The sequence below is a fragment of the Lonchura striata genome, chromosome 2 (assembly GCF_046129695.1).
Source record: "Lonchura striata isolate bLonStr1 chromosome 2, bLonStr1.mat, whole genome shotgun sequence".
NCBI classification, from domain to species: domain Eukaryota; kingdom Metazoa; phylum Chordata; class Aves; order Passeriformes; family Estrildidae; genus Lonchura; species Lonchura striata.
This window is the reverse complement of record NC_134604.1, coordinates 27,738,091-27,763,949: the sequence shown is the minus strand read 5'-3', so window position 1 is coordinate 27,763,949 and position 25,859 is coordinate 27,738,091. Positions and strand designations below refer to the sequence as shown.

Sequence of the window (25,859 nt, the reverse complement as noted above, 5' to 3'; positions counted from 1 at the left end):
AAAAGCCCATGAGCATTGTAAATGAAGAAAAAGTCAAGACATACCAAACATGATGTGTTAAAAAAAAAATATTCCATGAAGTATCCTTTGAGTTACTTACCACCACTTACCAGGCTGCCTGTGACAAGACAACTATTTCTAACTACTCTATTTTCACTTCACTTTTCTCCACCATAACATCAAATGGCACAAAAGGTCATGACTCTGACATATATGGCAACATATATAAAATCACATGTAAGGAATTCCTCACATTGTCACCCTTGCCAGATCTAGCTCACAGACAGCACCAGTGATTCAAGGGAAGAACAAAGTATTAAAGGTGCTTTTGAAATAGTCATTCAGAAGGTTACACTTCCAGATTACATTAAATAAGACTCTCAACTTTTTCAGTATGAGTTTTCTATGCTAGTTTAGGACATGAGTAACCATTTCTTCAGCAAAAGGCTGCTTCCACTGAAGAAAACCCCCCTCACCCTAATTTCTGTTTTTTTTTGTCATTGCTATGCATTTTTTATCTGTGAACTAATATATTAAATTGTAAAATTCTACCAATGCTTATTTTCACTTCCATTAGATGCTTCACACACTGTATATATACCTCCCCAGTATTCAAGCCTATCAAATAAAGCAAAAAGTGAAAGCAGAAGAAAGGATGTGGATGAGTATCCTATTTTTTTCATCACTGTCATAAAACCACTGATAGGCCTTTTCACACACACCATTACACAACCTTTGTCCACTCCCCACACTAAGACATCCCTCTGAAATCACCAACTCTCTAAGTAATCAAGCAGCTGCTGTGTCACTTCCATCAGCTAAGATGTCTCAAAAATCTGTGATCATTTATCACAGTAGTCTTGGGTATTTTTTTCTCTTATGATAAACAGTGTCCTTTCAAAAAAGTGTAGCATTACCCAGTGAAGCTTGCTCTCTTCCACCCCTACCCTCTCCTGCCACTGAGGAGGGATGTTGCTCTCAAGGGTTATGGTACTGGCATACTACAAAGCAATTACGCTGTGGAATGTGAAGCTTCACAGAAACTAAATTAAGATCATCCTGTCTTTTATGCTTGTTGGATAAGAAAAACACCACCTTTGTGGTTTTCTTTTAGAACACTTCCCTATTTGAGCTTTGCTTTTCCTCTAACTTAGAGCCAAATGGTATTTGCAGTGCTCAAACTGAAATTAACTGAATGACATTTGTTGACTGCTGGTGCCCAGGCTGACAATAGCTCACAGCAAACAATGCCTGGATGTCCAGCTACAGCTTCCCTTTAAGGAAATTCACTTAAAACACATCTATCACACCATGAATTAACTATGAAACACGTACTTCTAAGAGTCAGCCAGGTTTCTCTTTCATGCCAGAGACACAGGGATTCATCTCACACAAAGGAGAGTTTTACAGAGCTTTGCATTGAAGGTAAAAGTATTAGGAATAAACAATGTCCCACCAAGAGTTAGCCATGCAGTATTTTGGAATCTCTAAGTCAGACCAAATCTAAATACTGTCACAGGATATTGTCTCTAAAGATTAATGTCATTCTGTTGTTATTTTTACAGTCTTTCAGTCACTTAAAGACAAATCTTGGTTTTGACTGTATCTGTCAACAACATACTGACACTATAAAACAATGTCAATGCAGGAGCTGGAGGGAAGCCTTGATTTATTCAAAATGATGAAATCTTATTCAGAGTTAAAGCACAGTAAAGAATAAATGTAAAGATCAATTTTAAATAAAACCTGGCACCCCAGGAGAGTTAAAAAGTCAAATTTTTAAAGTCAAAAGCTTGTTAAGTGATGAGAAGCTGATGTGAAGAGCAGACAACTTTCTCTCCTCAACAATCCACTTTCCCTAAAACTTCCTTGCAGAAAAACTTGGTGATGCAACTTGCAGGGGCACAGTGACCTTCAGACATCAGTTGAAATAAAAAGGAGAAAAATGCTTTTAAATAAGCACATCTCACTCTGGACACCTCATCTAAGAGCTGATGGAAAGCACTTTCTCTGCATTGATAAGACAGCTGCAGATCTCCACAGATACTTCCAAAATAGGTTTAAAGTACAATTTCCTGAATAATGCACTCAAACAGCTTAAACAGAGACTTACAAGGGACCAATAAATAAAACCAACTCTGTGAGTTTTCAGCAACATTCAGAGATTGAATAATATTTCTTAGTGTCAATCACTAGAAAATATTCTTTTTCATCTAGTGGGAGTAGGACTTTTAACAGTTTCTTTTACTCTGCTGGAGATTTTGAGTGATGTTCAAATCTTCTGCATCCTCAGGTTACAGAGGGCATCTTGACTGTGGCACTGTTTTCTTCCAGGTGGGGATATATGGAAATACAAGCATTCTGAAAACACCAAGAAACCATTCTCTCCTGTTATCCTCCAAAAAGTGGATTAACACACTAAATTCTAAATCCTGCAGAAAACAATCTTTGGGTGAAAAAAAACAACTGACTAGTGCCATCTCTGAAGGGAAAAAAAAAAAAAAAAAAAAAAAACAAAAGCAAGTGCATACCACTGCCAGATCTCACCAGGCCAAGCTAATGTCTTGTCCATGAAGAACCCAAGACTTTTAATCCCTAAACTGCAAATTTTTACCATCTTTCACCAGGCAAAAAAGACACTGATTCAGCTCACAAAATTCAAACCCAGGGGAGTTTACTACTGCATCCTTCAGCAATGACTTCACCTTCCCCTGAAGCAGTAAGTCAAACCTGAATTAATTACATGTGCCAAGAAATATGATAACACCTTTAACAAGGTTTTAATGGACGTGCATCTGTTTCATAATAATGTCTGAACTGACCTTAATAATTTATGAACATCAAGGAACATTTTCAGGGAAAAAAAATGCAATGGCCAAGATACTCAGCTGTGCCAGTAAGCACCTACAGCATCAATAATAAGGCACACTGGACAGCATCATATTCAGAAACAGCCAAAAGAAGAATTTCCAAATTTAAACATGGACTTTATTAAAAGAGACAGTTGGTGGGGAATTGTTCTGGGTAATCACATTAATACAATTCAGTATTTTGTGTACAGGAGGAAAGCAGACCTGTCTGTGTTAACACAGTAGGACAGCAAACCTAAAAACACATCTGTTGGGTTCTTAAAATTGCTGTAATTGAAAGAATTAATATTGATGTGTCTATAAAAGGCAACACTGGAAAAAGAGTTACAGTTACACAACCCAATCAGATCTACTGAGTGAAGAAAATAAAGGTACTTTCTGCAAGATTTTACCTGAGGTTTAGTAAAATGTACGAGGCCTTCAGTATAATCAGAGAGGCCAGAAAGGATGTCGGGGGAGAAGAAGTGACTGCAAAAAAACCCTTTGGTATGATGGGATCAGAGACCACACAGAAGCCAGAAACTGAGCTGAGCACTTTCAGGACTTTTCTGATGCAACATGAAAACAACTGAACTCTTCTTCTCCACACATAATTTCAAGAGTTTCCAATTCAAATGAACAGGAATTGTGCTAATGAAGTTAGATCTGTTTTTCTTCATGCTTTTCCTGACTCAAACTGAGACAAAAAGCGCTAGCAGGGTGGTAACCATTGTTGTAGAAGCCACAACATAGATGAAAACAGTACTAGAAAATATGAAAATCTACATCAGCCAGTACATTAATATGATTTTTTATCCAATACTGCAAATGTAGATCATCCTGTTTCAATGTGTAACTTCTGAGACTTACATTCATTTTACCTAGAAAAATAAATCACTATTCATCATAGTGACATCATTCGTCACTATTCATATATTTGACAGGGGATCTTTAAAAGCAGGATCTTAAAAAAGGAAGCAGATTGCTCTTCAGACTCATATGGATATACAAAGGTTTTGTATCACCCCAGATCTCTTCTGGAGGAAAACTATGGGGTTGCAGGTCTGGCTGTGAACACAGGCTATCAGCCACACTGTTAACACTTGCACAGGTGCTTCCTGTTTTTCCCCAAATTTATTTAATTAGCGTTCTTTTCCACTAAATCTTTGAAACCAGCTTTTGTTGATTTGCTTAGAAAATGCTTCTGCAAGCTTCTGACACACAATTTTTAAGAAAGGGGAAAAATATTACTTGCTTGCACCACTGACATAGTTTCTTCAGGTAAAATCAAAATCAGGTTGTAATAAGAGAATCCCCTCTCCTGTGAATGTAGCAGGTACAACAATATTCTGCTCCTGCTGTCACTTGCAAACACCAGATCCCAGCTTGTAGTCTCACACTCTAACTTGATTTAAAATTCTGCTTTTCAGAAGATGATGCGGTTAAGCTAAGAGAAGAAATCCTGAATCTTCCTGAGAACAGGAAGGAAAGGCATACATTTCAGAACTACAGTGGGAAAATATGTCATCAAGACTTTCAATATCTGTACAACGTAACCTCAGACACTATTCATTCTTTCCAGAAAAGGGCACAGAATCTTCCACTTTGGAGTTTTGTTTTTACTTGCATTTCTCTGTAGTGAGTCCATAATTGCTTTTATCCCACATCAATTTCAAAATAAAGCCTTCTGACATTTTATCAAGAGCTTACTGAGTTTGATTCCCTGGAGAGTTCACAAATGCTGCTGCTCAGCCTTCCTCCCGCACTACATCAGGATGAGAAATAAGTGTATTTTCATTGCAAGACCTGCCTTGAAGTATGAGGGCAGAAAAGAACAATCTCTGTCCACTGAAATCCCATCGTCTTGTTGGCTTTCCATAAACTGAAACCAGGAAGCCTCAGGTATCAAAGGGATTTATTCACTCAGCATGAGAAGTTGTGCTGCAGCTGAACACAGAAAGGCTGAGGGGCTTGGCTGAAATGAGGGCTTTTTCCCCTAATTTCACAAGTGAAAACACATGGAACCAGATGTAGTAAGGCCACAATGTTTAACCACACCAGGCAGAAACTGAACAATGCAGGCTCAGGATGTAATTCTCAATCACCTTTATAATCTTAACCCAGCATAAACAATTGCAAGGTGTCAGGAAATTAAAGGACCACCTGTGTGGTCCTTTAATGGATGAAATTTCCTGTTGCAGCTAAAGTCAAATTTCAACTTCCCTCCCCTAAGGAAGTCTTTCTTTTCCTTCCTTGCCTTTAGCCACAAGCCCCACCTTTCTGTCCTAATTCTGGCAATTCACTAATCCTGTAGCAACAAGAATCAATTGATAAAAAGCGAAAAACTGACATATCAAAATAAAAAGTGGGACATTTCAGAGAGAGCAAAGGGGAAAAGTTCAAGAATTTAATCATTTATGTTACCAGACTAGAGCCAACACAAAACAAAGAAAAGAATGCATAGCTAAGGATGTAGATAAGTGGGGAGCTTTCCCCACAGAGGCAAAACTGACCTAACTGTAATGTGAGGCCATTAGAAAATTTTAATTATGGATACCAGAACCTCTTACAATTTACACTCTGATCTGAACCTACCAGGAGAATATGTGTTATTTCAGAGACGTGTAAGCATCAGCCCTCACACAATGTAGTTGTAAGGTTTAGGGGGTTTCTTTAAAGGGAAGAAAGTAAGATCATTTCTGTCACATATCAAGCCTGGGAAGTCATGATTACACCAAGGCAAAGAGAGCTTAACCCAGCATTCCTTTCTACGTTTCTGACAGGAAAAAAAAAACACAATAATTGCTTTTTCACATTATGGATTCAATAAGACCTGTAATGCCACACTTTTCATCATGATAGATGATGTGAGCAATATTGCCTTTTGGAATTTCCAGAAAGACAACGAAAAATTATGGAATCATTGGGTTAAGTACAGTTTTAGTTAGGTGAGTACATACCCTGGATAAAAGCAATAAAGAAACAAAGAAACTAAGTAACAAGACACTAGATTAGCTTTAATTAACATAGTTTCTTGTTCAGAAGAATCCCATAAAGCATCCTGTGAGAAAGTGAGCTGTATGTGACAGGAAGTGGAAGGCAGGAATGCAATTCCCATCAAGCCTCACTCCGGCCTGAAAACATGTTCTCCTTCCCAGGCACATGGCTCTGCCCTCACACACCACCTAGTGCACCAAACTGATTGCTTAAAGGTAGGAAAATACTTTTTTCCCCCCTCCTTTTTGCTATGTTTTCCAAGTTAAGTGAGCTGGTGGTGAACTCTGATGAGCAAGAGAACCAGCACGTCCAGAGAGGATGCCACTGCAAAACTCCACCTTTTGTGGATGAAAAATATTAAGCTATCTAGACTTCAAGAAAATGCACCTTAGCTGTGCACGGCTAAACACCCTTTTCAGAATAATCATTCTGCTTTTTCATTGTGAGCTGCTTGGAATGGCACAAGCCTAATAGCTGGAGCCATTGAACAGCAGCTCGGTGCCACTATGAGATGTGATGTTGGCCTGCTACTCGGGGAACCAGCACGCTGCTGAGGCCAGAAGAAATATAATACACCAAAAAAAAAAAAAAAAAATCAAAAACAAAGCAGGAACGAGCTCACTTTGCCAGGCAGCTACTCCTGAGATGCCCGTCAGCCCGCATGTCCCTCCGAAGCACACAGGGCAGAGCTCCGGGCGTACAGCAGCACAGCGAGCTGCAACGCCAGCCTGAGGGGAGAATCCCTCCCCGTCTGCACCGCTTCCCACTCCCTACCCGCTTCCATGTGCTCAGCTTTAAACACCGAACTGTGTGGGATTCTGTAGGGCAGGAGGAGGTCAGCAGAACCTCCTTTTTAAAAAGGGAAAAAAAAATATATAGAAAACAAAGGAGCCTCAACAAACACCGCAGGAGGAACGGCAAACGGTGGGGAGGAGCCAAGGCGAGGAAGGGGCCCGGACGGGCACACCGTGCGCGGAGCAGGGGCCGCGGGCCGCAGGCAGCACCCCGCTCCCGGGGCCGGCACTGACCTGGCGCCGCTTCCAGCTCTCCCCGGCTCCGGGCGGCGCCGCCCGCCTCACCGCCACGCGCGCCGCCGCCCTCAGCGCCACCGCCAGCGGCGCGTGCGCCGCGCCGCCCCTCCCCGCCCGCGCCTGCCAAGCGAGCCAATCGCCTGCCCGCACAGAACCGCGCCTTCCCGCCCTCACCGGGGATCAACCAATCAGAAGTGACAACCGCGCCGGCCGCTCGAGCAGGCAGCCAATAGGTTGGGAGGAGCGGGAAGAACACGCGCCGCGATTGGCGGGCGCCCCCGTGGCCGGGCGTTGTTGCTAAGCAGGGTAAAGATGGCGGCTCTGGACAGGGTCAAGGTGCTGGTGCTGGGCGATTCCGGTGAGTCCGTGTCTCCAGGCCGGGTGGCCTGCGGCCGCTCCTCGGCCATCTGCTCCTCGCTTCCCTCCCCGTCACCCGCTGAGGAGCCGGGACCGCCGGGACTCAGTGCTGCTCCGGGCCTCGCCACCTGTAACCTTGGCACCGCCTCCCAGGAGTTGTTCTCTTCTGTGCACTTGCAGGTGTCGGGAAATCGTCGCTCGTCCATCTCTTGTGCCACAACCAGGTGTTGGGAAATCCGTCCTGGACAGTGGGCTGCTCCGTGGATGTGCGAGTAGGTGACGTGCACGGCCTCTTGGTGGCCCTGAGCCTGACGTGTAAAGGAAGGGCCTTGACTTTTTATTTTAATTACTTACCTCCCCAGAAAGAGGTGTACTTTGATCATGTGTTTTGCTGAAGGCTTAATCTTCTGATGCAAGTAGCGTCAAATGTGAGCCAAGCACTTGTGTAAGCGAGTTTTGACCTTCCAAGGTTGTCACAATCAGACAAGACATTTGACACTCTTTGCTCTGCTCCCTGCTGCAGTGCCCACTGGTGTGTTACAAGTCACAGGGTGGCCAGTTCCTTGAGAAACAGGCAAGGAACGGCCAAGTTGTCAGCCAAACACAGTGGGAGAAAACACTTTGCTTGTTTAGGTTGTGGGAGCACAGGAAAGCTCTAGGTCATGCTCATGTGTTAGAAAAACAAATTAAAATTTAGGGCCTGGCATGCTTCAGTGCTCTTAGGGCTGGGTGAGGAAATTGACAAGAGAAATTTACTGTTGAGACCTGGACACCAGGAATGCAGAATTTATAAACCACAAAGACAAGTTACAGAAAGCAGAGCTGAGGAAGAAACTAACAGACAATTAATAAGACTGTCCCCATCTGGGAAAAAGATAATAAAAAAGGCTGAAAAAGTAGGCTAGTTATCATGAGAAGTGAGAAATCAATAACCAATAGAAGATCAAATACTAATTAATGAAGAGAACTGCATTACTTGTAAGCCAGTGAGCACTAATTCCTTTGTTTGCCAAAATGTATCAAGAATTTTAATTTTTGGTGACTGATGTACACATTTGGTGAAGTGCTACTCATGTACCTCAGTGCTGAATAAAGTAGTGTTGATTTTCTAACCTAACTGGGTTAGAGAGTTTATTTCCTGGATTTTGGTGACAGTTGTGACCATGGAGTTGCTTCTCCTCCTGACTACTTGCTGCAGGACCTGCTGTGGGAAGAATGAGGATGTCCATCCAGCAGTTCTTTGGCCCAGCCTACAGCCCTCATGGGACATTGATAAATGCTCTTCTCCTTCATCACTCTTTGCTGCATTCTCCTTGAAATGCATTGCCCTAGGTTAGGAATGTATTTCCAAAATCTGAGGAGAGGAACGTGGCAGTCCTTTTTGACTCTGGAGCAAAACGACTCAGCAGATCTGGGGGCAGAAGTTGTTGATTAATTCAGTTGAGATGCCAGAGTTTGGGTAGGAAAAAGATGTGTTCAGTTGGCATCCAGGTCTGTCACCTGTGTTTATATTCTTGCAGTGCTGCCCTGTGGGTTTTAACAACTAAGAAGTCATGACCTTAATTTTTCCATTTGCTTTAGCAAAACACCGTGTCCAAGCACATCATGAGATGTTGGGTTTGTTAATACTGAGATGCAAAGGGTGCTCCCCGTTTACTCACCAGGCTCCCTCTCACATGAGATGGTGATCTCCATCTCTGTGGTGCCCAATGGCTGCTGCTTGGCTCATTCCATCTCTCTTCCACTCAAGAGGTTTGAAATAGTGTGTCAGCATGAGAATTTCCAAATTTCTATCCAAGTGCAATAATCCTTCCAGCTGGAAGTGTAAGTGCCATGTGGATTAACTCCTGTGACATGGTGCTGTGGTTATGTATAATGTGAATTTTTCATCAGATCCATGACTACAAAGAAGGAACCCCAGAAGAGAAGACCTATTACATTGAGTTGTGGGATGTTGGAGGTTCTGTGGGCAGTGCCACCAGTGTGAAGAGCACAAGAGCTGTGTTCTATAATTTGTTGAATGGTAAGTGTGCTTGGTGTAAATATGGTTTTTAATTCTGTTTCTGTTAGGAACTGTCCCTTGGTTCTGGGGCAGAGTTTCAGGCAGCCTGCCTGGGGGCTACATTGTTCTCCTTTCTGATTTATACAGGAACAAACCTGATACCATTCATAGGCAGAATTTTATGGATTCAGTTGTGAATGGCAGATATTTCAGGCAAACCTGGGCAGATGAGCTCTATCAGCCTCCCCCTTCAGTCTTATGCAGCTGGCACAGCAGGGAGGCTTTGAAGGTGCAGTGGTTACGTCCATCTTTCCGGGTCTCCTATACTGCAGAAATATTATTTATATTTTATAAAGATTTTTTTATGATTTATATTTTCTTATCTGTTCGGTTGTAAAACTTACAGCAGAAAAATTACTGTTCCAATTTTTATGACTTCAATAGTTACATCCTACCCTGGCAGATTTGAGCTGTGTCCCATAAAATTGCCATATGCTGATTACCATCTTGCCTCTGCTCATTTAGCTTACCAGCTTATTTTTAAGAGTTAAACCTTGCCACTTACTGCATATGTAAAAAGCAGTATTTTGTGCCTTCTGTTGAGATATTGTCTTAAATGCCTAGTAGTTAATTTGTGTCTCTAACAAGAGCAAGTAAGAGATTATAAACATAACAGTGCAGTATTTCAATTGTTACTTTTTGTCATCCCAGGACAGTTCACTAAAAATAGATGTGTATCAGACTAACACCAGCTTATGAAAATCTGGCTCAAATATTGTGTTTGATTCTCTTTGCTTATTCCCACTCATTTGAAGGTTTTTCAATAACATGTTAAGCCACACAATAAACATTTTTGGGCTATGATTAACTAGTTATTTCTTCCTCCTTTCTCAGGGGAAAACTATTAGTTACCTCTTGCTTATACTGTTAACCAGATCTCTGTGTATAAGACGAGTTGAGCTATGCCCTCAAAGCAAGCCTCTTTAGGATATGAAAAAAAAATTGATTTCTTTTTGATCCCAAATCTACAGTGTGCCAGGAAGTGTGGTTCAGACTTGGAAATACCTTAGAACAGCCCATTAAAAAATGAAATCTTGGACTCATGCATCTGAATTATAATTGATGACATTAAAATAGAGTTATTTATCTCCACTGCCCAAAAGATACTAATTAGACAGCTTGCATATGAAGAGTTGACTTTGGTAGTTAACCTTGGGTCTTGTTTCTTTCATTAGATTAATTTCTCCATTAGAGCTTGTCTCACAAATTGCCTCTGCTCGGCCTGATTTAAGAAGAGAAGATGAATACATTCCTTCTGCTTGACTGCTTGTGCTTTCTGGGCTTGCAGTGGTCTGAAAGCCAGTCAGTGTTTGGTTGTGGCAGCAGCTGTGCAGGCTGCCGGGTTGTTGACAGGGCTGGTACACTTTGGTTTTGGATTATCCACAGATCTTCTTCTTTGCTGAATCTCCAGCTGGTGTGGGGACTGTGATATCTGTGGACAGTGACTGGGCAGTAAGGCTTTGGCTTGCAGACCTTGTTGTGGGAGGAGCATTTCCCTGAGTAGTCATTGGTCCTGCCAGCTCTTTTTGGATGTTGACAGTCTTTTTCTGCTGGTGCAACTAACTGGGCAGGTTTTAGGTGAAGCAGATAAGGAAACTGACCAATCAGACATAACTGAGGGAGAGTGTGTGGAGGTGGGAAGTGTTTCTCACAGGTTGTGCAGCAGTGCCTCTGGATCTGTTGCTGTAGGCCAAGTTATGTTGTGTCAGGCATTTTCTCTCTATGCTGGGGGTGGACATGCAGCAGAGTTGCTTTTTTATACTGTTACTGAGATAAATGCTTGAAAATAGGGCTATAGCTGTGATATGCTGGGAACTCTCGTGGGAGAGCCTGTGCACAGTCATGTGGGATAGTGGAAAATATTTGTGGAAATGCAGTTTGTTCATGGCGTGTACAGTGGGTGGCACCTCTGGAAGTTACGGTGAAAGATAAATTACTGAGTTTTTTCCACCTGTGGGCTGTGAAGTGTTTTGAGAATGAATCCTGATGCAGATAAGGGATATAATTGCATTTTATCCTTGAATTGATGATAGTTTGAAGTCTGGAGGAAGTGGGAACATTCCACATATTGCAGAAGGTGTGAATAAATAGAAGAAATTTGCTAGCAGGAGTTGGTAATTGAGTTAGGAACTGTGGTTATCAGAAGTGGGTGTCTGTTAATAGCACAGCTAGGAAGCTTGACTCTGTCTCAGGATTTACATTTTGAAGGCTCATAGTAATGAAAAATGCTAGAAACTTAAGATTAAGTGCAGTAAGTCTTATTAATTCATGCTTTTACCAGCCATTTAGTGGAGTATGAAATTTTGCCAGTGTCTGTTTCCCCTTTGGATACCTCCCCAAATATATTTGCATTAAGTCTGGAAAATGTAGGAAGGCAGTAGTTCTCTCTGAACTCTTTTGAAACAAAGAAAAAGCCTTCAGACTTTATAGATGGTGTGATAAAAAATAATTATGTTTACCAGAAAAAGGCTAAAATTTTCTACTGCAGTAATATAGAATTTCAGTATCATGAGAAGTAGACAGACTCAGTGAATGCCTGCGAGCCTTTTGCAGATTAAAGCCTGAGATGGCTGTTTGTTTCCTGCTTTCATGTGATTTTTCTCTTAGCTCTTAGCCAGTTCTTGATAAGCAGCTTTAAAAAACCTGTTGCATCCTGATATTTTCAGCCTTACTTATTCACTGTAACTGAGCTGGTTTCTCGTGCACACATATTACCTTCATTCTCAGATATCTGGAAACCTGCGGGTGTCATTTTGGTAAGATAAGGAGGAGAATATGTATCTTTAAATGGCATCTTGCTGTCTTGTCTTTCACTCTAGGGATAATTTTAGTGCATGACTTGACCAACAAGAAATCATCCCAGAATTTGTATCGCTGGTCTTTGGAAGCACTCAACAGGGATGTTGCTCCAACAGGAGTTCTCGTGACAAATGGGTGAGTGAAAAACATGCAGAGCTCAGACATGGTAGTTCCAAGCAGTTGTAGAAGCTTTTGTTCATTTCTAAGGCTACTTGGTCTCCACTGGAAAGTAGATGTGGTTAGACTCAGAAGAAAGAAAGAAAGAAATGGGGAGTATCAAAAAAAGGTGACTGTTGATTGTTCTTGTTATTTTATACTGCCAGGCAGTATTGGGCGATTCTGACAGCAGATTCCCAAACTGGGTGGCAGAGACCTTGCTTTAAGGGAAAAGATGCTTATACATCCTTTATTTGTCTGAGGCCTCTGTGAGTGAGTCCAGTCCCAGTTACAAGATTTCTCTGTCTGCACTGAGAGATGCCATTGTACAGGAAATGTCATGGGATAATGTGGGCATTATAATATTATAATATAACATTATATTATAATGTGGGATAGTCTGGGCAAAGAGGCATTCCCACCATGCACCAACACTGAGGAAGTTCACTTCATACACTTTTGGTTTGGGTGATGGGGGAATTATTTTAGGAGCATGGCTAAAAGAACTTAGAAAACTCTGCTTAAACAACATGTTCATAATTAGCTCTCCAACACTTGTCAAGGATTTCCTCCTGCACTTCTGTGCTCCTGTCATCCATCTAGTCAAGGAGGTTTTAAAATCATTGCTAAGTCTCACACATGAGCAGGAAGGAAATAATGAGTAGCTTTTTGTGGGAAGAATATCAATTGTTTGTCTGTTCTGGTACACAGGTGTTTCTGTAGAAGGGTAGGAGATGGGAAGGAGGATTTACATTGTATAAAGTGCAAAATTTTCCAGTGTCTCCACAGATGGGTTCTTCACAATTGTTGTAATTTTCAGAAATTTAACTTCTGTCAAGGACAGATGTTCAGCCACTAGCAGTTCCTTGCTCAAGTTGTTGCTGTTGGTTGTAAAATTACTTGCTAGAAAGCTTTGTTCAGGTAAAAATTACAGACAAGTGATTATCCTAGCTAAGGAGAGTGATTGAAGTGTGGATTACTATTTAGTGACTTAGATGCAGAAGCCCTTCCTTAATTTTAAGATATTGTATCATTATTGGACACAAATTACACAAACTCTTGGTACGTTCAAAGGCCAAAAAAGAGAGTATTTTATTCGAGTATCAGGTATTTATAGAATTGTAGAGGTGACTGTGGATTGGAGGATGGAATTACCAGCTCTCCAACCACACTGGTCAAACCAACAGTCAATCAATTCTCTCTTCTTACAAAGAAGAATGCAAAACAATCATTATTTACATGAACAGTGTGAGAACTCTAGGAGAAATATGTAAACAGATCAGCAGGTTGAAGAAGTTTTATGGGAACTTTAGAACTTTCAAAATAACTATAAAAGAAAACTTTAACATTTTCAAAAATCAGAGCAACAATATAGCACATTTTAACTTAGATAAATGGACTGTTAATAAATAAATTACTGATTTTTGAGAGGTACAGGGGAGGTGATGTTATATTTGTGCCCACTTACGTGGCCATTGCCTAATTCAGGATTGTCTTTCTTTCCCTCATCAGTGACTATGACCGTGAACAGTTTGGTGATAACCAGATCCCACTGCTGGTAATAGGAACTAAACTGGACCAGATCCCAGAAACTAAGAGGAATGAAGTTTTGACCAGAACAGCATTCTTGGCTGAGGATTTCAACGCTGAAGAGATAAATTTGGTTAGTATCCTTGTCATCTTTGTTGTTTTTCTTTTGTATGGGAGTAAGTCCAACTTTTAGTAAATAAAGATGTAACAAAAATTTGGCTTTTGGACATTTTTCCAGTAGTGCCAGTCATTCACTTTTCTGTTGGCTCTGCCCCTTGCTTGATGAAACACATATCTTTGTTTCACTATAGGGAGATGTAAGGGGTATTAGATAAGGTCACTTAAACTTAGAATTGTTGGCTGGGAGTTAAATTTTCTTTTTCTTGTTCATATTTTTGATATAGACTGTCTGAATGAAACATGAAGATGACTTTATATAGATCTATGGGTATAAAAATATACATGTGCTGTATGAATGCTTGTATATACACTCCCAATCTCAGGTGTAGCCTGTACAAATCACTGCCTGACTATATAGCTGGTGGTGGAAGGAAGATGTAGAGCATATGGGGGCTTGCTTGGAATTTTGCAGCTGATTCAAAGAGCAGTTGGTCTTTTCTCTGAAGTGACTGTGGATCAGAAATCAGCAGGTCCATTGTTTTCCGTTGCTGATGGTGTGTGTCAGGGGAAAGGGTATGTTCCATTTCCTTGTGTTTGGCTTCCTTGCACTGATTTCCTTGTGCTTGGTTTGTTGTTGTCTTTTGGGTGTTCTAGGACTGCACAAATCCTCGTTACCTGGCTGCAGGTTCATCCAATGCTGTCAAACTAAGCAGGTTTTTTGATAAGGTAAGTCAATGAAATGATGTTTTATTGTCCTGTGCATCAGATGTTGGGATTTGAGCTTGAACAGCAGTGTAACAGTTTTCATATTCCACTCTCTGAGTTGGTTCAAGACAGGTGTGGAGAGGCCAAAGATAGATCTGCTGTTGGAACCCTACAGAAGATAGCTGATCTCCTTGAAGATTTAGTTCCTGATCTGCATAGAGCAGTGAAAAAGAACTCACAAATGTGCAAAGACACTCTGCTTATGCTTTTGAAGTTGTCTGGCAGGTCAGAGGGGTTGCAGCAGTCTGAGCTAGTAATGTGAGGAGATACAAGACTGGTTAGCTCTGTTGATCCTAGTTAAAGCAACCTTTAGGAATTAAGAAATTAGTTAAGAATATTATTCTCCCTTCCTGAAAAAGATACCATTAAGGTCCACTGTGCAAATGAGAAAAGGAATGCTCTGTTTTAAGCATCCTCTGAGCAAAGATAGCATAGTGGGGCTACTGTGCAGTAGTAGGAACCAATATCCCTGCAAAGGGAATGGAAGTAATTGAGTCTGAAGCAGGAGACACACAAACCATCACCTCCATTACCCAGGAGGACTGTGTTGAAGTTGAGGATGATTAGACAGCTTAGACAGCTTGTCCAGGAATGGCTGTAGGTGGCAACTGCTGTGTGTGCTAGGGCACTGCATAAAAGCAGTAGGCCTGGAGTAGAGATGTGGGGTCAGACCTTGTCCCAGTTAGCCATGAGTGTCAGTGCTCATGTGTGGAGTGTTGATTGCAATCTGAGGTTATGCATGTGCTGTGCAAGCTAAGATCATTCTCTGTTGTTTCCAGGTCATAGAGAAGAGATACTTCTTAAGAGATGGCAATCAGGTTTGTCACTTTTCCTCCTCTTTTGTTTCATTTCTCCCTGTGTAATGTGAACTGCTGACATAGTCCTCTTTAAAACACAAGCTTCAAGCAACCTAAATGACAATCTGTGCTGGTAATTTAATTCTTGTATCTGTGGGAGCACAGCTGTTAAGAATGACTGACTTTTGTAAGCTGAAGTATTTGCCTGTAAAGTGATTGGCAGTAAAATACTTAAGTAAGCTAACATAGTAGAAGTTAGAAGAATGAGGTAAAATGGCCAAATATGATTTCTTGCAGCTCTGTCAACTTCAAGCTGCTTGGTTGCAGATTAAGGCCATAGATGTTATCCTGAAGGGCAATAAAAGGGTTTTTTGGACAGATGGAATGAGATTTTAAGTTTAATACAAGTAGTTTCCAGAGACTCAGTGGAGCCACAAGGAAAATGGCAGTATGATATCAGCTTGTAATTCATTCCTAAAGGGCTGAATTAAGTGTATTCAGACAGCTGGGGAAGTACTAGCAAAATGACTTCTGGTTTGAGCAGGCCACTTCAGCTTTTGTGCTCCCCACCTTCTCACGTGCAGTCTGCCATCTGGGAGTTAGTGAAGTTGCATTTACCATATGTAAAGTGTTGCAAATTAAAACCACAAAAAGCATCTCTGAAGTACAGTCACACCTGTACATTTTTAGAGGTAGCTGTGCTGAAAGCCCCTTGGGGAGAGTCGGGGGAAAATAGTCACAGATTACAAAATATTTCCTTTCTTTGAGCACTTTTGTCGTGCATTTTGAAAATAAAAATTTTTTTTGCCTCTTTCAGTTCTGCATGATGCCATTTTTTTCTCCCCTCTCCCCCTTGCCTCCCCACATTCTAGTGAAAGGAAGTTTCTCTTTCATGGGAATAATATCTTAATGCAGAAATTTGCTTGTGTGCTGGTTGTCTTTGATGCATGATGTAAGATTTTTATTTTTATCATTTGATCCTATTTAGTGACTAGCCAGGGATTAACTATACATTCCTTTTGGCTGTGTGCCAAAGATTGCAGCCTGCTGATGATTATCTACTTCCCTGACAGGAGCTCAAAAGCTGAAAACAAATCTTAGACAGCAGTCATGCTTAAAGGGGCAAAATCCAAGTTGGAAATGGAGACTTTAATACAACCTCTTAATGTTATAATTTGAAGTTATCTACTTAATGTAGCTCTTACTAATATGTTTGTGGGTTTTCTATGATAGGTTGCTATTATTATTCATGTTTTGAGGTCGTGTTTTGAGGTATTTCTGTTATAAACTTCAGGATGAAAGGAATTTTAAGTTTCAAATTGTTCATAGCTATTACTTAAATCAGATACATAATAAATAATTGATGTAAAAAATGCTAAAGCGGATAACTTTTTACCTATGGTGTTCAGGTACTTTTTAGTTATATTATGATTGCATTTTTCCTCTTTGAATTTCCAAAGCAGTTTTCAAGAGATGAACCTTGATACAAAATCTGCCCAATTTAATCCTTAGAGATGATTGCTTTTCAGAGATGAATAAACCAGTACTTTAGTGAATACCTTGTATATTTGAGTTTTGGGCCTGAAAACACCAAGTAAATTTAATCTGTGGAGTTTTTAGTGGGCTTTTATTTTGGGACAGCTCTTCAGCTCTCTGCTTACTAGTGAAGTGTGTAACCTGAAAAGTCTGCTGTGAATTGTAGATTATGCATTTGTCCTGTACCATCCATATATGCCCATGTTCTTCTGGCATGATTTCTAGGGCTTGGTTGACTCCCTCCATTTTAATAGACTGTATGGCTATGATATAGACTTTCCTATGAATGTGTGGAATTGTTTTGGGAGGGTGTGTCTACAGGGTCTGCTGTAGACACACACACAGAGTCTGTCTTTTCTGCTTGTGTGTAGTCAGTAAGGTAAAAGTTACTCTGGTCTGTAATCAAATAGTTTTATTATGCCAGTAGGGTAGATATGCAGTATTAGAAAGCAACACATCACTTTCTTTTGGGGATTCACAGGTGCATTGGATTGAAAATCTGCCTGAAGTGCTGTTAAGGCCAGAGAAGCTTCTGATGGTTTCAAGTCGATTTTCTTTGTAAACATCCATTGTCACTGTGTAAGCAGTGTCTGCAGATGGGCTGCAAAAGCAGGAGTGCTAATCCTTTGTATTGTTGCAGCCAGTTCTATCCTAATGTTTTTCTTTAAGCTTGCAGCCATTGATAAAACTGTACTTTCAACAGCCACTGAAGTGCTGCTGCCCATGTTTGAAGGCTTGAAGCCTCAACAGCTCTTTGATAGGACTTGGTTTATATTGTTTTATAGTTTTAAAAATGAATAGAGGATAAATCCTTCTATGCACTTGAATCTGCTTTGAAATCTGTCATTAGCTGTGTTAGGATTGAGGTTTTCAATTTCCCTTGCCAAAAAGTCTTAAGGATCCCCACAGAACAGATGAGCCATAGTGGAGTTAGGCATTGTTTAATTAGTAGTGCTCTTCTAGCAGAAGTACTGTGGCCCTGATTCTGGAGATGGTGTGGAAGATGTTGCACTTGGCTTGGTAACAGTGTGGGCTAGAGGGAGCTCCTGCTGATTCTGACATGAAAACTTGTCTTCCCTGCCTCTAGATTCCTGGCTTCTCTGAAAGGAAGAGGTTTGGAGGAGGAACACTGAAGAGCCTTCATTATGACTGAGCACTGAAGAAGTGGAAGATGACTTGTCTGAGTTCCTAATGACATTTCCATTTTGACTGGATGCTCGAAGACAGTAATGCTTCTGTCAAGCAGAGTAAAATTATATTACAGCTGGCTAGCCTGCTGAAGCTTCTGTTGTTGGAAAAGACTTGGGAAAGGTTTTCCAAAAACATAATTGGGAGCCTAGAGTTTTGCTTAGGATTTGCAGACTATCTGGATCTATGGAATATCAGGGGAAAGTGTGCAATAAGTTGAATACTTCTCACTGCTGTGGGAAACTTCATCATACACAGCACGTATACGTGACATCCTTGTCTCCATTTGGAAAACTTATGGACAGTCTTTGCAATGATTTGCATTCATTTTACCTCTAAAGGAAAGATGACATTGAGTGGGCTTCTCATGTACAGTAAAGTGACCAAAACAAGTGAACAAAACATAACAATGGGTAAGGAGTGGTCTGGAAAATAATGGAATGCCTTCATTAGATGAATGGATTGTTGTTTCGCCTAGAGCACGCTGTTCATTCCTATTCAAAAGGGATAAAAACAATAGGCAAGATATGAAAAAAGATTTGAAGCCTTAAAAAGCAAACCATTAATAGCAAACAACTGGTGTTAGTTCTGCTGCTTAAATTAAAATTGTTTACTTTGGAGAGGGCAAAGTAAATCAGGTTCTCCTGTTTATCTTTTCATAATTGATTGTGGTCTTGTTTTTATATTAAAAATTAAAAAGCAATTAATTGAAAACTGATGGAAAAAGTATGTTTTTATACAGTACTTATTTGGATCAAATGTGACATCGTCCTACTGAGCCTGAGGACTTAGTGGTTTCAGAAAACATGGAATGTAAGTACATCCTCTGAATTAGAATGGGTGGAAATTTAGAAAGTATATAAAGATGGGTAAAATGTAGGAACTGAGCATGATTAGGAAGGGAGTTCTGTGAAATAGATGTTTCCTTTACATAGTTCGCATTAAGGATGAAGGAAACTTGGTCTGGTCTGATATCCTGTACAGGATCTTGTTTTCTTAAATAGCCCAAGCTTTGCATGGTTTCTCCCCTTGCTAGAATTCCATGGAGTGGTAAAAGCTTTATTTATGGCAGGTCCTTCTTTCCACACATTCCTCACAGTCACCTCTAATGGTTAAGCCTCTGGCAGGGAGCAGAGTTCTGCAGTCTCTGGTTTACCTCTGCCTGCAGCTCTTCTGGCAGCTGCTTGGCAATAAATGGAAACCTGCCTCCTGCCACTAATCAGGCACAAAAGTGACAGCTGAGGGCACCAATCAAAGTTATTAAAAAGACGGATGCTTTGCTTTTCCTTAGGCCATTTCCAGAAAGGTCTGGGAGCAGTTGTAAACGGTGAGTGCAGTTAAGTTTTCAGGTGCTTGTGTGAAATAGTTAGTTTACAGTTAGTTTACAACCAGAAGAAACAAGATACAAAATATTCATAATAAAGAACACGTCTGAGCTGTACAGCTAGTGACAGCACTAGTGTCTGTCTCTTGATCCTTTGACAATGAAAGCTGGAATTGTTTTCTCAAGGTCAGGTGCAGTCTTAGGGTAACCAGATCTGGGCTCCCTCAGGTTTCTAAGGAACTGCAGACCAAGCAAGCTGTAGTGCTATTTCCTCCTTCACCCTGTGGCATCTTTAGAGTGGCCAAACCCCTGGCTGCAGCTCACCTGTCTGCATGATATAAAGTAGACCTCTAATCCAGAATCAATATCTTGTTTGTTTAGATCTCAGCAGGTAACCACAATGAGGTATATTTTTTTTCTTCTTAGGACAAGGTAATGTGTAATGGAGTTGTGTATGTAGATGATGTTACATTTATTTTTGCAGGAAATTCTAGCTTCTTGTCAGAACCAGGAGTATGTGAGCAGCTGGAGTTAGTTATGTTGCTTTTCCACCTTACCTGTTTCAGCTGTCCAAAATGGTTCATTTGTAAGCTTAGGGATGTGACACTAGACAACTTTTCTATGTCACACTTGTTTTATGTGTTTTACCTTCCTTTTCTCTACACACATACACCTCTTCCATGCCCTGTGACCTTCCTGTCTGTCTTGCCTCTGTCTGCCTATACCTCATTCCCTGTTCCTCCAGCTCCCTTTCTCACAAATACTATCCCTCTTTCTCTCCCCATTTGCCCCGTTTGTCTGACCCCTCTGTATCACAAGAAGTCACAGAGACTCCTCTTTGCGCTTCCTGCTTAGCTGTCTGGTTTCCCCTTTTTTCCCATTTTCCTCTCTGTTTCTCTGTGCCATGCTTTGTCTCTCTTGCTGTAGCACTGAAATTTTGTTTCTCTGTTTTCTTTCATCTCTGGTCCTGTCTGTCTCTGGTTTGTACTACATGCACACACATTTCACATCAAAACATTGTTACCCAGTCCCTTTAAATTGAAGCTACTCAATATCTCTGTTATTTCCTAGGCAGAAATAAGTGCCCAGATGCTGTGTTCCAGAGGTGTCAGTGAAGGTGGCTCGTGCAGGTACATGTGAAACATGCTGGACCTCTCATGCACATGGAGGTGAAATGCAAAACAAATAAACCATGAGCCTCCCCTGTTCCCAAGGGGCTTGATCTATGACCACTTTGATGACTGGGCGGATAATCAGAATGAATATGAGTATGTTCTTATCATGGAAAATTTAGCAAGGATGCCACTGACTTTTTAAGCATGTGAAACCTATCCAGTAATGGGATTTTGGGTGCAACCTTAATACAAATTTTCATTATTGATTATATTTGCAGGGGCAGCTGCAATATGCTTCATTTGTCACAAATGAGAGATGAACTGCTGTGTCGTAGCCTGCAGTTGGTATCAGCTGTGGTGAAGTTGGGTTTGGGTTCTCATTTCTCAGTGGATAACAAGGTGACAGTTTTCACTGATTGAAAACCTGCTTCTGCTTTTCAGCAAAGGGAGCTTAATCCTTCTATTTCTTTTGTTAGTCAGTTCCCTCTTGTTAGAAGTCATGTTTCTTTCTCACTATCCTTATGAGGATGCTGGTTACTTTGATTCCTTTGTAGGGCTGAGCAAGTGTGTGGCTTAGTGCACTAGTTTGCTTCGACAGAAAGCCATTATCATTATTGATGAACCTGTCACTGGCTGGCAAGCTACCAGGAAGTGTGCAGAGGTAAAGCTTTCCTTAGGGTATGCTTTGCTGCAGCACTCTGTTTTAGTCCTCAGACACACAAGGATTTTAGGGAAAAAAAAGTCACATAGTTTTCAGGTGGAAGAGGGGAAGAAAAATAAAAGCAGTTCCAATCTTTAATTTCAAGTAGCAAAGGCAAAATTCTCCCATCTAGTGAGGGCCTGTGAGGGCCAAAAGTCTTATTATTTATTATCCACTTGTGCTACTGTTTTTATTCTGGCATCTGATCAGGAAGTGTGCAAAATATATTTCTTTATGGTACATGAGGACGCAAAGGAGAAATTAAGAAGAGTCTCTCTCACTACCAGTGGCCATGTGAGCAGCATAAGGGATTTCCAGTTGTGCAGGCAAAGCTGCAACGAACAGCAGTAGTCAGGACCTGATTCTAAATTGATCTTGAAATAAGATGTAGCTCCCTTAACAGAGTGATGATGCCTGAAACAGTAATTGGGGGGAAAAAAGCAGATTTGCCAATGTTTAGGGTTTTTCAGAGTAGCATTAGTTGGGAAAGGCATGCTTTAGCACAGCTTTGAGGACAAGTCCCCAGCATACTTGTAAGGAAGATGCTTTCGATTTTCAGAGCTCTCTGTGGCAGCAAAGAGACTGTGAAATCCAACTTTGGCAGTTCAGCTAACACCTGCTGCAAATACCATTAAATACAGAAATGTGTTTTCTTTTTCCTACTTTGGCATTGTGTCACCGAGGTAGAGCTTGTTGTGTCCCTTGGCCTTACCAGTGCGCAGAAATGCTGGTTCCATACCTACTGGAATTGCACAGGGAAGTTTATTCTTAGCATACCACCATGGACTTCCCTTAAAAAGATGTTGAACACAAGACAAGCTTATAAGTAAAAAGACATGCTCTTTCTTGACTAGATCAAAATGAAGTCTGGACTGTGTGAGCAAAACAACTTAAAATTCAGTCATATTTTTGAATAGGAGGAGCATGAAGTAAAATAGTGCGTGATTAACCCATGCACATCTATGTTCCCTTTGACCTGAAAGTTAATGTTTATACAGTGGAAATTCACTGCTGGCTTTGGGTTAAAGATTGTTTAAAGGACAAGGATGCCCAGTAGCTGTGAAGGCTACAACTATGGTCAGAGCTTCTATCTTTCTGTCTGATACTATCCGCTTTTCCTGAGGCTTTTTCTGCTGTGGGTTTGATGGATTGTCCTACCCTTGCTGAATAAAAAAATCACATCACAAATTCAGTGGCTGTCCAAAATTAGCACCAGAATGAGGAAGGACAGAACAAAGCAATGTGACTAAATTTCTGCTGTCTTCTAAGAGTGGTGGTTCTAGCTTGCAGGCAGAAACATCACAGCAACATGAGCAGGTGGCTTCTCCAGCTTCTATTCATGCAGCATCTGCTTTTTGGCAACAAGGAGTGTGTGCTTTCTGATACAGACAACTTTTATGATCTTTCCTGCACAAATAAATGATAATAATTAACCGGTCTGGCATCTCCTGCTGAACAGTCCCAGAAAAATGACAAGGACATATTTCATAAGATCCACTCTACAGGAAAGTACATGTTATTAAAAAGAGCCTTTTTTAACACAATGCTGTTGGCAGTGATTAAAAAAAAGTATAAACATTATTGCTTTATTTTGCTGTATGTGATGAAAGGTTCAAAAAAGAGATTAATTCTCCTGGTACTAAGTAGTAACTCTCAGATAAACAAAGACAGCTGCTCTAAGGGCTCCTGTCCCATTTAGCAGTGTGTAAAGGGTTAAGAAGCAAAGAACAGATGCAAGCTGGGGAAGTTGGGATCACAGGGACAGGAGTGAATGAGGATATTTATTAATACTTACATCACAGATGCTTTTTAGCTGATGAAGATAGGAGAAGAAGTTGGTCCTTTTGGAAGCAGGGTCTATCACTGTGAAAAGCAACAGGTTGTTGCAACAGGAGGGGCACAAATACATCAGAAAGGATCTGCCTCAGTCACCCATGACGTCTGTTGCTCACAGGAGAGATCTTGGGACCTCACAATGCCTTGCTGCAGGAAGCAGTGGCGAGCTGTGTTCCAATAATAGTTCACACTATGCCCCTACTACCTGAATCAGCAGGAAACAAAATGCCTTTTAATGCATATGCTGTGAATTCAAATTTTTTTGTCATCTTTTTCTGTTGAATCAAATGCAAGCTGCTTCAACTTCTCATTGAAAAAAAATATTTTCCATTCTCCTCATCTTTCATTCATCACCAGAATGTTGAACACTAGCTGCTAAATTTTCAAGCAAGCCCTTTGGTATTTCCATGCTGCCTCTCTGAAGTAGATGAGCTCTTTGAACACCTTTTCAGATGCCTCTGAGAACAGTTTACAGGTTAGAAGCTGCTGGTATGCAAGTACCATTCAGTTGTACATGCATCATGTACCAAATACAGTGGTATTGATGTCTTTTGCTTTTTGACATATTTCTTTTGGGTTTTGTTATGTCTTTCAGCTGGCATCTCCTTGGAGTAAAAGTATGCACTGGATGATGTCATGAACCCAGAAAGGTAGCTGAGAAAACACTGAATGCTTTAGTGTTTATTCTTCCAGGCTTAATTCATTGTGTTTATGCCCTATTTTTATTGTCCTGGTTTAGGGCAGATTTGGGAGGAAGTCACCCTAGGACATTTATGCAATAACAATTCATTGTGTTTCTGTGTTTCATATTTACATGACAATGAATACAGTTGCTAAAATATTAATGAAGTACATCTATACTTCATGTTAGATAAGATTTATAGTCAAGATTTATACTACAACTAAGAAAAGGAGTTGTTTAGGCTAAATATCTCATCCAATCCCCTGCTTAAGCAGGGTCAGCTGGAGCAGGTTGCCCAGGACCATATCCAGATGGGTTTTGAATGTCTTCACTAGTGGAGAATGCACAACCTCTCTGTACAATCTATTCCAGTGTTTGACCACCACTTAATATTCACATTTATGTGCAAGAAGGGAAGTCCACAGAGCTACAGATCAGTCAGCCTCACCACCATCCCTCAGAAGGGATGCTTCAAGGCAACTAATCCTGGAAAACATTTTCACACACATGAAGGGCATGAAGATGATTTGGAGGGATCAGCCTGGATTTATGATTTCCCTCTTGAATTACCATTCAGGAGGGCTAGGACAGAAAGACAATGTGTTTTAGGATTTTTTTCCGTATTTCATATAATTTGGGGATTAATAAATAAAGAGACATTTCAACAGAATCTTACTAAATAACATTTTCTGTGGAATGGAATGGCAGGGTTAGGCAGCCTAATCAGCTTTAAAATACTACATGGCCATCAAGTGAGTAAAGTGACAACACCTTGTCTGTTTTTAGGAAACAAAAACAACCAGGAAATAGGCCTACAGATAATTAAAAAGCAACACCTTTATTTTTATCTGTCCCATGAGAAGAAAACAAGAGGATGGAGCCTGTAAGGAGATGTGAGCAAGGTGAAATGTAGGCTCTCAAAGGGAAATGTAAGCTAAAATGTGATGTTCTCTCTCCTGCTGTGTGTTTCAGTAAAAGGATCTTGGAAGCCCATGAAACTCTGCAACTGCAGTTTGCTAAACTGTAGTCAAATGTGTAATTCTTCACTGTCAGAAAATAAGCGAGGTGAACTTTTTACTCTTAAATCTTGTCCAGTAGAAAAGGAGTCTCAAGGGTAGGTGACAAGTGCCAGGTACTTCATTTCTTTGGGAATGATGAATCACTGCTCAGGGTGAGCTAACATATTCACAATCTCTGCCTTGTCCTGGAGAATTCCTCCCTGCTGGAGCATTTTTTTTATGGCAAAGCTAGGAGAGACCAGGGTATGGAGAGAGCTTTCCTGGTGTACAGAAACAGAGACCTGAAGAAGACGTATAACTTAGAATCTGTATTCTTCTAGAGTCAAGGAAACTTCTACATCCAGAACCGCTCTCTCTTCATACAGCCCATCTTCTCCCTCAGGGGCAGCCAGCCTATTTTACCAGCTCATAAAAGTGGCAGCTCTCAATGGCTCAAATGTATTAATCAGAATGGTGTGAGGAGCTACCAGTTTTCAGAGAAGCAAAGGTGATTTAAGACCTGCCCCTCTTGCAGCCCAAGCTCAGTGACTGCTGTGGGGGTCTCTAGGCACTGGTAACTGCTTTGAGGAGGAAAGGCTTCCAGAATGCTCTAGGAGAGGAATAGACATTAATTCAGGATCACATTCAAATTTCATGGGTGCCTCCTAGAAATTTCCTCCTGGCAGGGCATATAAGCAGAGCAGGTAATGGAAATGGAAAAAATGCTGCTTTTTCTTTTCTTCTTTTTTAAAAGGGGGTTGAGAATTCAAAGTAAAAAAAAAAAAAATCAAATAAAATCAATTGTGTTTTTTTCCCCTGCAACTTCTGGAGTGCAGAACTGCATTCATTAGTATGCTGTAGCTAAATGCTTGCTGCCACTTTTTCTTCCCCAGCAACAGCTTTCTTGAAGAATATTAATATTTCAGAATTTGTAAGTTCCCCTTACTAGCTCTAATCACAGGAATACAAAATCCTCCCCTGCTTTTCGCCCCAAAATGCTGTGTAATGTTGCCACAC

General features: G+C 40.8%; 2 protein-coding genes across 2 annotated transcripts in view; one reads left to right on the top strand and one right to left on the bottom strand.

The window, feature by feature from the left end:
• Positions 1–6,961, bottom strand: part of GTF2E1 (general transcription factor IIE subunit 1) — a 49,206-nt gene extending 42,245 nt beyond the window's left edge. Inside the window, exon 1 of the mRNA XM_021548974.3 lies at positions 6,875–6,961. The gene's annotated coding sequence lies outside the window, so the exon portion shown is untranslated. The remainder of the gene's footprint in view (positions 1–6,874) is intronic.
• Positions 6,962–7,182: 221 nt separating this feature from the next.
• RABL3 (RAB, member of RAS oncogene family like 3) lies at positions 7,183–18,901 on the top strand. The gene is made up of 8 exons (XM_021548808.2): positions 7,183–7,235; positions 7,415–7,506; positions 9,128–9,257; positions 12,116–12,230; positions 13,764–13,914; positions 14,556–14,627; positions 15,446–15,484; positions 18,087–18,901. Exons 1-8 carry the CDS (start codon positions 7,190–7,192, stop codon positions 18,150–18,152), a joined length of 711 nt encoding a protein of 236 aa, XP_021404483.1. The 5' UTR covers positions 7,183–7,189; the 3' UTR covers positions 18,153–18,901.
• Positions 18,902–25,859: the final 6,958 nt, after the last annotated feature.